Genomic DNA, 16,946 nt, shown 5'->3' on the forward strand with positions numbered 1-16,946 from the left:
TTTTTTTTTGAGACGGAGTCTCGCTCTGCCGCCCAGGCTGGAGTGCTGTGGCCGGATCTCAGCTCACTGCAAGCTCCGCCTCCCGGGTTCACGCCATTCTCCTGCCTCAGCCTCCCGAGGAGCTGGGACTACAGGCGCCCGCCACCTCGCCCGGCTAATTTTTTTGTATTTTTTAGTAGAGACGGGGTTTCACGGTGTTAGCCAGGATGGTCTTGATCTCCTGACCTCGTGATCCGCCCGTCTCGGCCTCCCAAAGTGCTGGGATTACAGGCTTGAGCCACCGCGCCTGGCCCACTACAATTTTTTTAACATGCGATTTTCAGTGAACTGGTCACACTCTCTTCAGAAGATTACATCTACAGTAAGACAAACCCAAAGCAATTTTGATAGCAAAGTGATAGAAGGTATAATGGATACAAACCATATGAAGTTATTCCACTAACTGAATCTTTACCACTGGAAGAAGAGACAACAGGAATGCCATCATGGAGAAGGGCAGCAAGATCTTTATATCCTTCATGTAGTAGAGCATTGTAGAATGATATGTAGGAATCATTATCTTTTTTAAGTATCATTTTAATTAGCATAGCTGCTCTTTGCTGTTGAGTGGGCTAAAAAAAATTAAGTAGTTTAGTATATAACAATGAATATGTATGCAACATAAATTAGTGGAGACCAGTGCAAGTTCTGAAATTCTAAACATTTTTAAGAAAGTGTGGACTGCTTCAGAGAGCTTTACCTCATTTCTTACTTTTTCCTCTTCTGATATTGTTAAAAATCCATCACTAATCATATGATCCATGATGTAGGATGTCTTGATGTCCTTTTCCAGAGCTTCTCTATGTTGAAGCAAACAATTTCGAGCTTTTGCATCCATCTTCCCTCAAATCTTTCTCTCTCTGAGCTGTCAACCATGAGCTACAGCCAAAACACCAAAATATTTGTCAGGCCAATAAATATATGAAACGATACAAAATCTCATTAGTAAACAAGAAATGTAAAAGAACAAAACTGATTGTTTTCTTGGCAAAACTTTTAAATGGACAAAACCTAATGCTTGGAAAGGTATGAGAAAATGGGCTGTCTTATGCACTAATTGGGGAAAGTAGAAAATGGATGCAATTTTTCTGGAAGGCAGTATAAGATACCGAAGTGTTTAAAACAAGCTTTCTCTCTAACCCAGAAATCCCACTTCTAAGGATTTACTTCAAGGAGACATTCAAACATATATGTGAAAATATCCACAGGGAGAACTAATCAGTTTCCATTCAGGTGTCGTAGTTCAAGCCTATAATCCCAGCACATTGGGAGCCTAGGGTAAAAAATAAAAAAAGAGGCCGGGCGCGGTGGCTCAAGCCTGTAATCCCAGCACTTTGGGAGGCCGAGACGGGCGGATCACGAGGTCAGGAGATCAAGACCATCCTGGCTAACACCGTGAAACCCCGTCTCTACTAAAAAAAATACAAAACTAGCCGGGCGAGGTGGCGGGCGCCTGTAGTCCCAGCTCCTCGGGAGGCTGAGGCAGGAGAATGGCGTGAACCCGGGAGGCGGAGCTTGCAGTGAGCTGAGATCCGGCCACTGCACTCCAGCCTGGGCGACAGAGCGAGACTCCGCCTCAAAAAAATAAATAAATAAATAAAAAATAAAAAAAGAATTTATGGAGGATGTTTCAGTGATGAACACAACCTAAATGTCCATCATTTTGAATATAGATTTTAAAAATTAGGGTATGTATATAAAATGGAATATTATGCAGCCATTCAAAATTATAAGACACATATCTCTATGTATTGACATGGAAAGATGTTCATAACACTGCTGCTGAAAAAAAAAAAACAGAAACATGATCCCACATATAACATAAAATGTGGGGGCCAGGCGCGGTGGCTCATGCCTGTAATCCCAGCACTTTGGGAGGCTGAGGCTGGTAGATCATGAGGTCAGGAGTTCAAGACCAGCCTGGCCAAGATGGTGAAACCCTGTCTCTACTAAAAATACAAAATTAGACGGGTGCAGTGGCAGGCGTCTGTAATCCCAGCTGGTCAGGAGGCTGAAGCAGGAGAACTGCTTGAACCAGGGCGGCAGAGGTTGCAGTGAGCCGAGATCATGCCACTGCACTCCAGCCTGGGCAACAGACTGAGACTCTGTCTCAAAAAAAAAAAAGTGTTGGTATCATATATACATAGATGTTTAGAAGTTTATTCATCAAAATGTTTGCGTTACTTCTGAGTAGCAAAATTTGGGATTTCTCCCCACCTTGTCTTAATTTTTTTTTTTTTTAGTAGAGACGAGGTTTCACCATGTTGACCAGGCTGGTCTCGAACTCCTGACCTCAGTTGATCCACCCACCACAGCCTCCCTAAGTGCTGGGACTACAGTTGTGAGCCCCACCATGCCCGGCCTCTACTGTAAATTTTTTTTAACATACATTATCATTTTTTACAATAAAATACTTCCTTTTTTAATTAAGATTATATAAAATAGGGATTACACTGAAGTCCTAATATTAAGAGACTTCTTGTTTTCCTTATCAAACATAAGAGTGAATAGAGCATTGCTACTATTGAGCATTAATTCTCATTCAAGGAGGACGTCAGCTCTAGGTCTTCCTTTCTAAACACATTTCCCACAAAGCAACAGGAAATACTTTCTGATGTCGTTTCTCAGACCAAGAGAACATGAGGAAAGAACAATAGCCTTTATAGTAAAATACTTGACGTTTCTAGCAACTTTATTTCAACTATAATGCAAATTTTTCCATGGGCATAAACCCAGTTCACAATATCTCCAAGTTTTCAAAACATTAACAGAACTCTATCCAATGTATAGAAAGAGTGTAAACGGGCTTATTAATTCATTTATTCAATACACATTTGTGCTCCTCCCTATATGTCAGACACCAAGACTACAGAAAAGATTGAGTCATCTCCCTGAAATAATTCACAGTCTAGTCAAAGAAGAAAAAGAGAGAGGGAGTAGAAATGTCAAAGTCCAAAGTGCAAAAACAGAGCACAAGCAACTTGGAGCTCACAGAAGGGGACAATAAATATCAAACTTCAATGACTGTTTTTGAAGTCACCAAATGTAGCACTTGGAAAAATAGGGACGTAGGGTATTTGCCTATGCTTGTCAAGGCTTACAAAACGCCCGGTAGGGGCACGAAACTGATAAAAAGTTGACTGGAATCAAAACTGTCATTTTTTAAAATGTTAATAACGTTTTTGTCCTCTTAAACATAAAATGTTCCTCAATTTATAGTAATGAAATTCGATGTGAAAAAACAAGAATGAATGAATTTTTTAGGTTATGTCCAATAGCTAAGCAAATAGACACTCTGGCTTTCTGACACTAATTTCCAATTTCACCTACTCCTGTTAAACTAAAATATGCAAATCTTAAACACGTTTTAAAACTGCACAAATAATCTGAACTAAGTCTCAAAACCTTTTGTAACCCACAACAAAATGAAAAGCCAAAACTCTTCTTAGATGTAAATCAGAAAACACAGTTTACTACTTCCTCGTTAGAGAATTTCCCTTCCTGGTACAGGAGCAGGATGGTTATCAAATATACTATGTCCTCAAATTCTCAGTCCCTGAAACCAGCTACCGAGCCTCCAAAGAACCTGGCCCGGGGAGAAAAGCGAGGAGGTCAACTTACCCAAGCCTTTGCGCCTAGGTCTTACTGGGAAGGGCGGCACTGCCAGGACAAGACTGGGAGACTCCAGGCCGGGGGAGGGAAACGGCAACAGAGGTTTTCCACCGGGAATTAGGGGTGTGGGGCTCTGTCCCGTCACATACCCTGGGCCCCGGGGCAGGTCCGGGCCTCACAGGCGCCTCCCCTGGATCTCCGCAGCCCCGGGGCACACGAAGACCCCCAGGGACCTCCGAAGGGTGGCGAGGTGGGCGTCCACCCACCGCAGTCTGACCCCACAGTCCCGGGGCGCCGCGGTGAGGCCCGGCCGGCCCACGGGCCGCCCTCCGGTGGACCCCACTCCTGGACACAAAGGGAGGAGGGCTCCCCGGCCTGTGGCGCCCTTCCCCCGAAGGCGGCTGCACCCCGGGGGGAGCCCGGCGCTACTCCGGACGCCGCCGCTGCACCTCTAGTCTTCGTGGGTCGCCGACTGCCCAGACTCTCCACCTCCGGTTCTATCCCTTTTGCCCGGGATAGAGCAGTCACGTCCACTCGCTACTTCTTCCCCACCTCTGGAGAGCGGAGCAATCAAATCCCGCCGGACCCACCCAGCCGGGACGGCGCGCGCCCGCTTATGCAAATAAACACACCCCAAGCCCCAAGGGGCGGCCGCCGGCGCCGCGCACTGCCGCCACGGCTCGTGCCCGCGCGCGTAGAAGTGCCCGCCTACCCCGCGGAGGGGGCTTGGCTACGCTTCAGGGACCGGCCGCGTTCCCACCAAGCCCGACTCCGGCGGGGACGGCGCGCCCGACGTGGCGCGCGCGACCCCTTTGTCCCGCCCCACCTCCTCGGGTCCCGTCGGCCTGAGCGCGCCCGGGAGTTTGAATTTCTTCGGATTTGGAGCAATATCGCAGTGGAAGGCGCTGTGGCGTGAGGTTGCCGCCGACCTCTCCTAGGGGAACTATGGAGCTGGTAGCTGAAAGACTCAGTGAAGCAACGAGGATGGCGGGGAGAGGGAAGGGGCTGGGCTCTGGGCGGTGCCAAGTCTGTGAAGGGGCGCGGTCACCGCCCAGGGTTCCCGCGAACGCCAAGGCGGCCACGTCTTGCTCCCCCTGGTGAAGAAGCTGCCCGGGGCTTGTCTTCCTAGGGCCTCCAGACATGTCTGAGGTGAAGAGCCGGAAGAAGTCGGGGCCCAAGGGAGCCCCCGCTGCGGAGCCCTGGAAGCGGAGCGAGGGCGGGAAGACACCGGAGGACCGGGGCGGCGGAGGCGGGGGCTGGGCAGACCCCCGAACGGGCCTGAGCCTGCTGTCGCTGGGGACGTGCCTGGGCCTGGCCTGGTAAGTGGACGCGAGGCTGCCCGAGCCGGCTTCCTGTGGGCCCCCTGCTGTTTGTTCTCCCACCCGGCTCAGCATCCCGCCGGAGGTGATCCATCCCCCGAGAGCTGGGCCTTCTGTGCTTCTGTCTTGACCCCAAAGGAAGGAAACAGCTCAGCCTTGTTTTTCCCTTTCGCGCGTATCTTGTATCTCATTTTCCCCGGTACTGGTAGCATGCCTCTATCGCTCAGAGGGACTTGAGGCTAAGGTTTGGGAACGAGCCGCTTGTTAAGAGCTGCAGATTCGGCCACGCTTTCTGAAGCGCCCGCTTCACGTTAGAAGCGTTCACGTTGTTATAAACCGTTACTTCCTGTCCGCTGTGCCCCAGTCCGGGGCACATCTGCCCCACCCTACTCGCCCCATAAATGCCTAATGGAAATATTTGCAACCTTGAAATAGATCATTATGTTGGGAGACCGAGGCAGGTGGATCACTTGAAGTCAGGAGTTCGAGACTAGCCTGGCCAACATGGTGAAACCCCATCTCTACCAAAAATACGAATAATCAGCCAGGCGTGGTGGTGGGCGCCTGTAGTCCCAGTTCCTCTAGAGGCTGAGGCAGGAGAATCGCTTGAACACGGGAGGCGGAGGTTGCAGTGAGCCAAGATCACACCACTGCACTCCAGCCTGGGCGACCGAGTGAGACTCCGTCTCAAAAAAAAAAGAAAAGGAAAGAAAAAAAAGAAAAAGATCATTATGATCCCAAAGGAGCAAACGTTATAGTAGCAGAGCTTGGAGGAGTGCTCATATTTTGATCACCGTGCATGCATTATGAATTTAATTATTTTTATAATGTTATTAAGTTACAGATTTTAATATGGTAAAGCTACAAAACATAGCACTTGTGTTCACTTTAAACAGTTGCACTTTTAAAATCAGGTAAATGGCAATATATTGGTGTCATTAGGAAAAATGAGTATTAGAAATAACCTTAAAACCAACTTGTAAAAAAAAGAAAACCAACTTCTGAGTTTTATTTTCCCAGTCTTCTTTTTTCTGGGGTGAGGTGATAGCCCATTTCATTTTAATAAGATGGGCACCTTAATAGAATTTTCTCCATTTTCATTCGTTTGTAAAGTTATTTAGTAAGACTTGTTAATCTTCCAGAGTGATAGAATTTTAGAAGAGACCCTGAACATCTAAACATTTTTGATGCTGTTACATGTGGAATTATACTTTACTGGTGACTCATCCCAAATAGTGTATTTTTCAGCGTTAAAAGATTTGTTACGGCTGGGCACAGTGGCTCACACCTGTAATCCTAGCACTTTGGGAGGCTGAGGTGGACGGATCACAAGGTCGGGAGTTCGAGACCAGCCTGGCCAACATGGTGAAACCCTATCTCTACCAAAAATACAAAAATTAGCTGGGCCTGGTGGTGCACACCTGTAATCCCAGCTACTCGAAGGTTGAGGCAGGAGAATCACTTGAACCTGGAAGGTGGAGGTTACACTGAGCCAAGATCCGCCACTGCACTCCAGCCTGGGTAACAGAGCGAGACTTTGCCTAAAGAAATAAATAACCTTTTTTGTTTTGGGAAGTTAGTTACTATTCTGGGATAAGCTTTAGTAGAAAACTGAACTTTATGGGAATAAAATTACCCTCACATCAGGAATTTGCATTTAGTGATTCTTGTATTACATTGTAATGAATGTAATACATTCATTAGGAATATTTAATTTGACCTATGTTTGCAAAATGATAAAACAGTGGTATATCAAAAATAATTTTGGGGGCCGGATGCAGTGGTTCATGCCTATAATCCCAACACTGGGAGACTGAGGCGAGAGAATTGCTTGAGGCCAGGAGTTTGAAACCAGCCTGGGAAACATAGTGAGACCGTGTCTACGAAAAATTTTTAAACATTAGCCTAGCGTGGTGGCATGCGCCTGTAGTCCCAACTACTTGGGAGGCTGAGGTGAGAAGATAGCTTGAGTCTGGGAAGTCAAGGCTGCAGTAACCCATGATTATACCACTGTGCTCCAGCCTGAGAGACAGAGCAAGACCCTGTCGCTCTAAAATATATGTATTATATGTATTTTTATGGGCAGATTCTATAATTATTATTTAAATAGTTGCCTCTTAATTGCTCTTATTAAATCTTTTGCTGCAAAAATTGAAGCATATGTACTTTGGTCGCTGTTTATCGGAAAACATTTATTCATAGTAAATTTCAAAATAAAAATGTATCCCCATAAGACATTTGTAAACATTTTCCAAATAAAAAGCAAGTATTTGGCATCTTAAAATACTTAAAAACTCACTAGAATTTTGACAAAGCCATTGAGATCTTTACCACTATAAAACACATAATTCAGCATCTAAAAGTAGGTCTGTCAAATCTTTATTAAATGCTTTCTGTACTGACACGGCCCTGGTGGTTAAAATACAAGTGCATATGTGTGCCTGTCTGTGTATTCTTAAATACTGCTTACTCTCACTCTTCATCTTATTAAGTTGGAGGGAAAAAATCTGAACCCTTCCACTGCCCAAGGAGAATTTCAAGGAATTGCACTATATCATAGTCTTCAGACCATTTCCTATTTGGAAAGAAGAGAGAAATAAAACATAAGAAACGTAAAAGTGTGTGCTTTAATATCTTCTCTGCTAAATAAAGGCCTGATAGGCCAGGCGCAGTGGCTCCTACCTATAATCCCAGCACTTTGGGAGGCCGCGGTGGGTGGATCTCTTGAGCTTAGGAGTTCAAGACCAGCCTGGGCAACATGGTGAAACCCTGTCTCTACAAAAAAATACAAAAAAATTAGCTAGGCATGGTGGCGCATGCCTGGAGTCCCAGCTACTTTGGGGGCTGAGGTGGGAAGATCGCTTGAGCCCTCGAATTTGAGGTTTTAATGAGCTTTGATCGCACCACTGCACTCAGCCTGGGTGACAAAGTGAGACCCTGCAAAACAAAACAAAAAAAAGGCCTAATATATCCTATGTCATCTGACAATAAACACTGGAGATAAGTTGCCCAAACCTGTATGGCTTGAGTGTCAGTTTACATACCTCTTTTCTAAATTCTGATGGAAAATTTTCAGATAAGAGAATTGAGGTGATTCTACTTTTAGAAAGTTAAGAAGTTGTTAAATTACTAAACAAGACACAAAACCTGTCACGCATGCTTATTTAATTACATAGAAATTTAATCAGCTGGAAATTCCATTGTGAAAATTTTGTTTCTTATGGAAATTTCAATAGGTTTTTTAATTGCTTTTTTTGTTTTGTTTTGTTTTGTTTTTTTGAGAGATGGAGTTTCGCTCTTGTTGCCCAGGCTGGAGTACAGTGGTGCAATCTCGGCTCACCACAACCTCCGCCTCCTGGGTTCAAGCGATTCTCCTGCCTCAGCCTCCCGAGTAGGTGGGATTACAGGTGTGCACCACCACACCCAGCTAATTTTGTATTTTTAGTAGAGACAGGGTTTGTCCATTGATCAAGCTGGTCTCAAACTCCCAACCTCAGATGGTCCGAATGCCTCAGCCTCCCAAAGTGCTGGGATTACAGGCGTGAGCCACCGTGTCTGGCCTAAATTGCTTTTATAAAAGTTTTTTATAGTAGCTGTTATGTACAAAATGTCAAAAGCTCTTAAAACAAGTTGTATAACTTTTTTTTTATTATTATTATCCAATATAATCTTGTCTATAAATCATACTGGAAAACCTTGGCTAACTCCAACTTTTTTCTTTGTGTTAGTAGAGTTTTATCTAAAAGACCAGGGTATACTTTAGATGTCCTGCTTCTTAAAAATGGAATATGGTCAAGGTTTTCTTGAAAACTAGGTATTGTGCTAAAACTGAGGCTATAGATGATATGAAACATAGGGCTCAATGGGTACTGACCCTAATAGTGGCCCTGGAACTTCTTTCCTTGCAGAAGGTCCATAACAACAGCTTCCTTTGGTTATTTGCCTCTTTTTCATTATTAAGCTGAAATAGAGCCAGAGGAAACCCTGAATTTATAAGTCTTCAATCAGCTGTCTGCCACCGTTTCACATTCCTAAAGGAGCTATATAGAGGCAACATACACCGTTAATTACCACCATGCACTGTAGGGAAATGTAAACCATTCATTATCATAGGACCCTAGATAGATCTGTATGAGATCTCTATAGACTGCAATGGCTTACGAAGGAGTCAGGAAGATTCTTTTTGTAAGGCCTACACTAAAATTAGCCTGGGTCCCTTTCTCCTATATCTAACTCTTCCACAAAAGGCCATATGATATATGATATGATATGATAGTGAGAAGAGGCCCAAAAACAAGAGTTATTTTTCTTTAGTGATTTATAAGTGGTCTAATCCATTTATTCCATCCTTCATTTGCCATAAACACAACCCAGTTTATAGTGTTCAAAGGGGGACAGGCCTGGGGCTTCTATCAAGTACAAGTGGTTGGGAACCCTGCTTCCCTTATACAATCATAGGCATGTAGGAAGGATGGAAGAGTAGCTGCACAAAGTAGTCCAGAAGAAAGGTAGCTAGTCTTGGTGGGCACCTGTAATCCCAGCTGGCTGGGAGGCTGAGGCAGAAGAATCACTTGAACCCGGGAGGCGGAAGTTACAATGAGCCGAGATCACACCACTGCACTTCAGCCTGGGCAACAGAGTAAGACTCCATCTCCAAAAAAAGAAAAGAAAGGGGCCACAGTTCTTAAAGGAAATAGCTGATGTGCTATGCTCTATTGTTCCAGGAGCTTTTATAAATAGCAATAATTATTTAATGTCTACAAAAACTCAGCCAGGTGTGGTGGCTCACACTTATAATCCCAGCACTTGAGGAGGCCGAGGCAAGAGGATCGCTTGAGCCCAGGGAGTTTGACCTGCAGTGAACTATGGTTGCATCACTGTAGACCTCTTCCTCTTCAGCTACCTCAAAAAACAAACAAAAAAACATAGCCAGATCTTTTTTTTTTTTTTTTTTTTTTTTTTTTAATAAGCAGTGTGTGGTAGTGTACCTGTGTCCTAGCTACATTGCTGCTGAGTTGACTGAGGTGGGAGAAATCACTTGAACCCAGGAGTTCAAGGCTGCAGTAAGCTATGATGAGGCTACAGTACTGCAGCCTGGGTAACCAGAATGAGCCCCTGCCCTGATCCGAAAAACAAACCTACAACCCTATAAAGTATTGGCTGGGTGCTGTGGCTTACACCTATAAATCCCAACATTTGGGAGGCCAAGGCAGGAGGACCACTTGAGCCCAGGAGTTCAAGACAAGACTGGGCAACATGGGAAGACCCCCATCTCTATAAAAAATTTAAAAATTAGCCGGGCCCAATAGGCACATGCCTGTGTTTCCCAGCCTACTCAGGAGCTGAGGGGTAGTTTGTATTGGGCCTGCGAGGCTGCAGTGAGCCCATGATCACAACAGCACTGCACTCCAGCCTGGGAACAGAGCCAGATCTTGGTCTTTAAAAATAAATTAAAATAAGGTATTAATCCCCACTTCACAGATGAGGATGACATCAAAGTTATTTAACTGCCCAAAGTGGTTATACAGTCTTAGTAATATCCAGAGCTAAGGTAGTCAGTCCCCACCTAATCAGTAGGATTCGTTGCCTCCCTTTGATATTAATACCAAACAAAAGGGCAACAATCCTAGAAATAGAAATCCCCGAGTCCAGAATTATAATTATTGTCTTTCTTCCGCCCCCCCCCTTTTTTTTAAACCCCCCTTTAGAAAAAGGGTATACCCTTTAGCAGACCTAATTGCCTGTTTTTACAGCTCATCTAAATGGGAAGACTGGGAACTGCTCCTTACTAGAGAATATGTCCCTGACTCATAAAAAGAAATGAAGCACCATTATGCCCCTAACATGGAGCCAGTTTGAAAGCTTAGTTTTTCAGAACTGAGAGCAGCTTTATCGCATATTTTCTTGATTCCTAAGAAAATCAGTCAATCTAGGCCGGTGCCGTGGCTCCACGCCTGTAATCACTTGAAGCGGAAGTGCGGGTTGCAGTGGCCAAGATCATGCCCACTGCACTCCAGCCTAGGCAGCGAGCGAGACCCTGTCTCGAAAAAAGACAGAAAGAAAGAAAAAATATCAATCATCTTCTTTAATGTTAAATGAATAATATTTATCAAGTACTTAGAATAGTGCTGGCACATATAAGTGAAAATACCATTTTAACGCAGCAACAGGCACACACCGACTTTGTTTTTTCTTCACTAGTGCTAAGTCAAGCTTGTACTTTTTTCTTATATGGCACTGTCTCACATGTATCAAGGATGAATTTTTTTTATTTTAGTGAGAGGCTAATCATCAAAAAAAACTAATATGCAGAGAGATATTTCCACCTAACATGACACAGATTTTGTTTAAAGCTTGAATTGAAAGAAGCTTCTGGAAGTCCTTTAATATATTTTTGTAGTGATTAGCTTCATACAAAAGTCTCTTTTATAGTAATGATTTCATTCTAAAATAAGCTCCACAAATATGTAGTATGAGATCTATGGTAGAGTATTGGATAATAAAACTAAGTCCCCTGAAATTAACTGTATTTCTTTTTTTACTTTTTGTTTTCTTTATTTTTCCTGGCAGGGAGGGAGCAGGAAGAGCGTGAAGGAGGGCAACTCTACTCTTTAGGGTGATCTCTTTCTTATAGGGTCAGCCTATCTGCTGGTCTCAGATATCCTGTACTCCTGGGGGGAAAAAAAAAACTCTTAAAAGCGCATGAAATGAAAACGGCCAATGAAAAAAGAAATTATGTTCACCCTTCCATCTTTGAGAATTAGGATAATAGTGTTTTCTAATAACCAGAAGCTTTAAAGGTTGCTATTAATTTAAACACAGGAGAAAAGTCCATCTGTGCTAATAATGTAACCTGGGATCCTGTAGAATAGACATTAGCCAGCATCATCAAAAGAAATTTATTTCCTCCAGTATTGTAAACATTTGTCTAATTTAGCTTTGGACAATTTTGTAGCTACAGTTAGCCTAATGATGCCATTTATGAATTCAAAGCATTACCACTTTTGCAAGGATGCACAAAGTTCATATAACTGCACTTACTCAGAAAAGTCTTTCACTTCTCCATTAAGCCTTGGGATCTTTAAATGATTGCCTTTCAGTGGAAATGAATTTCACAAAATACGGTCGGTCAGTATAGTTCTAAGTTTGACTGTGCACTGAGACTACCCGAGAAGCTATTGAGTTTCCAACATCCAAGCCACATCCCAAGCCAATTAAATCAGAATCTTCCTGAGACCCATGCATCAGATTTGTTAAAGCTGCCAGGTGATTACAGTATGTAGCAAAGCTTTTGAACCACTTGTCTCAGGACTGTGATTTAGGCACTGTTCTCCAATTCATATCCATTTAAATCCAAATTTCAAAGGAGACTTATACCCAATTCTGTTAAGAACAACACAATTACTGTTCTTCTCATGGTTCTGCTCCATTGCATTTTGATGACTCAATATGCAAAGAATTTCAACTTTTTTTTCTGAGCCTGAAGAATTGAGTTAAAGTAGACAAAATGGTATTAGATACAAGACAATTCTTTTGTGCTTGCTCATTTCAAATCCGGTATAAACAGATGTTGATTTGTTGTTTTGAAGATTGAGGTAGCTTTTTGGGCTTCCACTTGTGATGAAAAATAAACTCCAATTTTAGAGTGACATCTCAAGTACACCTATACAAGTCACATCGTTGAGTATAACCAATTGTACAGTTTATACACTTTGCACTGATTGTGATCTGTTGTCACTTTGACAATGGCTTTTTTCTATTTTCATACCTCTTTTCACACCTCCTGCTATTTTGCAACTTCTAATTACTGTCACTTCTCTCTTCTACTCCACTGCTTTTCATCAATCTACTCTACGTTTCAGTTTTAAAATACTTTTTTATAGATAACTCTTGTTTCTTCTACATTTCAGCATAAAAACACCTGTTTTCTAGATATTACCCAAGTATGGCCTTGTGAAAAACAGTAGAGATCAAAGATCTTGTTCTAAATTTTTCACTGTGTCTTCCTCTAAAATATTTCTTGTGCATGCATCTATTACAGATATCACACCATCTTATTTGTTGGGCTGTGAACTGTGAACAAGGGCAGTGCTTTACTCATCTTTGTATGAGTTAAACCAGTACCTACCTCATGAAAATCTGTCAAAATAAACTGATAAAAGCTCCATCTAGGCCGGGCATGTTGGCCCACACTTGCAATCCCAGCGCTTTGGGAGGCTGAGGTGGGAGGATCACTTGAGGCCAGGAATTCAAGACCACCTTGGGGCTAGGCACGGTGGCTCACGCCTGTAATCCTAGCACTTTGGGAGGCCAAGGCGAGCGGATCAATTTAGGTCAGGAGTTCGAAACCAGCCTGGCCAACATGGCGAAACCCCATCTCTACTAAAAATATAAAAAAATTAGCGGGACTTGTTGCCAGGCGCCTTTAATCCCAGCTACTTGGGAGGCTGAGGAGGAGAATCTCCTGAACCCAGGAGGTGAAGGTTGCAGTGAACCAAGATCGCGCCATTGCACTCCAGCCTGGGCAACAAGAGCAAAACTCCGTTTTAAAGAAAAAACTAAAGACCACCTTGGGCAACATAGCAAGATGGTGTCTCTACAAAGAAAAAATAAATTAACCAGCTTACAGTCCTAGGTACTTGGGAGGTTGAAGTAGGAGGATCACTTGAGCCCAGGAGTTCACGGCTACAGTGAGCTATGATTGTGACACTGCATTCCAGCCTGGGTGACAGACTGAGACCCAGTGTGGAAAGAAAAAAAAAAAAACTACAGCTACCCATACCAGAATTTATGTTGTTCTTAACAGAATTGGGTATAATTCTCCTTTGAAATTTGGATTTAAATGGATATAAGTTGGAGAATAGTGATTTGTCTTTTCTTTTCCAGGTTTGTATTTCAGCAGTCGGAAAAATTTGCAAAGATGGAAAACCAATACCAGTTACTGAAACTAGAAACCAATGAATTTCAACAACTTCAAAGTAAAATCAGTTTAATTTCAGAAAAGGTAATCATTAATTGGCTTATCTGGGACAGTTTTTCCCGTTTTACTACCCCACTATCATTTCTCTATCCCAGCTCGGAACTTCGTTCTTCCTGCCTTTTAGACCATTACTATTCTAACTCTCACTGATCTTCTTCCTACCTCTTGACATTCTCCTTTGGAGCTATTTTGACTCAGATTGCATTTTGAAGGACAAGGATTTTTTAATATGACAATTTCTATTATTGAAAAAGACCAATTTCTTCATATTAGTATGATGTTAATTTTCTACTTAAGTGTCAGGTATCTAGAGCATTGAAAATATGGTTGATCATGTCTACAGCCATACCACCCTGAACGCGCTCAGTCTCATCTGAAAATATGGTTGATCTTTGGACATAAAATTAGAATATGATTAACACTTATTGGGAAAAGATCTATATTTTTTTTCCTTACTTTCTGCTTTTTAAAGGTATATGTGTATGTATTTAAGAATGGCTAGCCTAAGCTGGGAGCAGTAGCTCATGCCTATAATCCCAGCACTGTGGGAGGCTGAGGCAGGCAAATCACTTGAGGTCAGGAGTTAAGAGACCAGCCTGGCCAACATGGTGAAAACCCATCTCTACTAAAAATACAAATATTAGCCGGGTATGGTGCACATGCCTGTAATCCCAGCTACTCGGGAGGCTGAGACAGGAGAATCTCTTGAACCCATGAGGTGGAGGTTGCAGTGAGCCGAGATTGCGCCACTGCACTGTAGCCTGGGCTACAGAGTGAGGATCCGTCGCAAAAAAAAAAAAAAAAAAAAATTAAAAAAAAGAATGGCTAGCCTAAAAGTATTTGTCCTGTAACCAAATAAGAATTCCAATGAAAATTAAAATAATACCATGTCTGTATTGTGTTTCTTCAAGTTGCTGATTTCTACTAGATGCATTATTACTATGATTCTTAGAAATGTGAGGCAAATAAACATTTTTGTAATTCCCACACCTCTCAGGAAAAAGTTAGCTGTGATCAATAAGGCATCATGTGGGACTTTTCTGGGTACCAGGGACCAAGCTATCATTGGGAAATATGGCTTGTTCATTTATTCATTCATTAAACCTTTGCTCATGTCACAAGGTAAGCAAGGACCTATGCTTGGCACCAGGGTGGGCAAGGATGTTATAAAAATAGAGATGAAATGGAGCATCTAAGTCTCTGCAGCCCCATGCACAGGATAAGCATATAATCCCTCAGAAAAGAAAAGCCATGGAGGAAAATTAAATATCCACACATGCCAGGGGATTCCATGGATGGTGAGACTAAGGGATTTGGGGAAGGAGCTGCAAAGGAGTTGGTATTTTCACATAGGGCTCAAATTGGAATCTGAGCCAGGCGTGTTGGCTCATGCCTGTAATCCCAGCACTTTGGGAAGCCAAAGCAGGCGGATCACCTTGAGGTCAGGAGTTTGAGACCAGACTGGCCAACATGGTGAAACCATGTCTCTACTAAAAATACAAAACTATTAGCTGGGCATGGTGGTTCATGCCTGTAATCCCAGCTACTTGGGAGGCTGATGCATGAGAATTGCTTGAACCCGGGAGGCAGAGGTTTCAGTGAGCTGAGATCACACCACTGCACTCCAGCCTGGCCAACAGAGTGAGACTCTGTCTCAAAAAAAAAAAAAAAATTGGAATCTGGTTGTAGCTGTTGGGGGAACTCTAACATACCGTTAGAAGAAATCCCAGGGGCAAGAAACTTCATATATATATTTTTTTTTTTAATTTTTTTGAGATAGGGTCTCCCCCTGTCATCCCAGCTCTCACTCTGTCATCCAGGCTGGAGTGCAGTGTTGGAATAACAGCTCACTGCAGCTTCAACCTCCCAGGCTCAAGCACTCCTCCCAACTCAGCCTCCCAAGTAACTGGGACTAACAGGCATGCTACTGCACCCAGCTAATTTTTTTTCTTTAATTTTTTGGAGAGACGGGGTCTTGCTACATTGCCCAGGCTGGTATCAAACTCCTGGCCTTAAATTACTCTTCTGCCTCTGCCTCCCAAAGAATTGATATTACAAATGTGAGCCACTGTGCCTTGCCAAAACTTCACGTATTTAATTAAAAGCTATTAAAGGCCAGGCACAGTGACTCACACCTGTAATCCCAGCACACTGGGTGGCCAAGGTGGGCAGATCATGAGGTCAGGAGTTTAAGATCAGCCTGGCCAACATGGTGAAACCCCACCTCTACTAAAAATACAAAAATTAGCTGGGCATGGTGGCGGGCGCCTGTAATCCCAGCTACTTGGGAGGCTGAGGCAGGAGAATCGCTTTAACCTGGGAGGTGCAGGTTGCAGTGAGCTGAGACTGTGCCATTGCACTCCAGCCTGGACAACAGAGTGAGACTCTGTCTCAATAAATAAATAAACAAATGTAAATAAAAGCTATTGAAAACTTATTTTGAACAGAGATTTCTCTTTTTTTTTTCTTTTTTTTTTGGGGGGGGGGTGGGGGTTGGTGCGGAGTTTCACTCTTCTCACCCAGGCTGGAATACAATGGCTCAGTTTTGTCTCACTGCAACCTCCGCCCAGGCTGGAGTGCAGTGGCGCAATCTCGGCTTGCTGTAACCTCTGCCTCCCCAGTGTAAGTGATTCTCCTGCCTCAGCCTCCCGAGTAGCTGGTACTACAGGTGCATACCACCATGCCCAGCTAATTTTTATATTTTTAGTAGAGATGGGGGTTTCACCATGTTGGCCAGCCTGGGCACGGTGGCTCACACCTGTAATCCCAGCACTTTGGGGGGCCGAGGCGGGCGGATCACCTGAGGTCAGGAGTTCAAGACCAACCTGACCAACATGGTGAAACCCCATCTCTACTAAAAACACAAAAATTAGCCAGGCATGGTAGCACATGCCTGTAGTCCCAGCTACTCAGGAGACTGAGGCAGGAGAATCGCTTACACTAGGGAGGCAGAGGTTACAGTAAGCTGAGATTGTGCCACTACAGCCTGGGCAACA

At 43.5% G+C, this 16,946-nt stretch overlaps 2 protein-coding genes across 4 annotated transcripts in view; one reads left to right on the forward strand and one right to left on the reverse strand.

Annotated features, from left to right (window-relative positions):
• Positions 1-4,348, reverse strand: part of APAF1 (apoptotic peptidase activating factor 1) — a 97,941-nt gene extending 93,593 nt beyond the window's left edge. Inside the window, 3 exon segments of the mRNA XM_017893956.1 lie at positions 422-611; positions 740-918; positions 3,661-4,348. Coding sequence (XP_017749445.1) covers positions 422-611; positions 740-877 — 328 coding nt within the window. The 5' untranslated portion in view covers positions 878-918; positions 3,661-4,348.
• A 93-nt stretch (positions 4,349-4,441) lies between these two features.
• The window catches only part of IKBIP (IKBKB interacting protein), a 32,538-nt gene continuing 20,033 nt past the window's right edge, over positions 4,442-16,946 (forward strand). Inside the window, exons 1-2 of one of the 3 annotated variants that reach the window (XM_017893960.1) lie at positions 4,442-4,970; positions 13,857-13,974. In XM_017893960.1, the coding sequence (XP_017749449.1) occupies positions 4,792-4,970; positions 13,857-13,974 (297 nt within the window). In that variant the 5' untranslated portion in view covers positions 4,442-4,791. The remainder of the gene's footprint in view (positions 4,971-13,856; positions 13,975-16,946) is intronic. The other 2 variants (XM_017893959.1, XM_017893962.1) reach the window with 2 other exon arrangements.

This window comes from Rhinopithecus bieti, unplaced genomic scaffold (assembly GCF_001698545.2).
Source record: "Rhinopithecus bieti isolate Rb0 unplaced genomic scaffold, ASM169854v2 scaffold_23405, whole genome shotgun sequence".
In the NCBI taxonomy this organism is placed as follows: domain Eukaryota; kingdom Metazoa; phylum Chordata; class Mammalia; order Primates; family Cercopithecidae; genus Rhinopithecus; species Rhinopithecus bieti.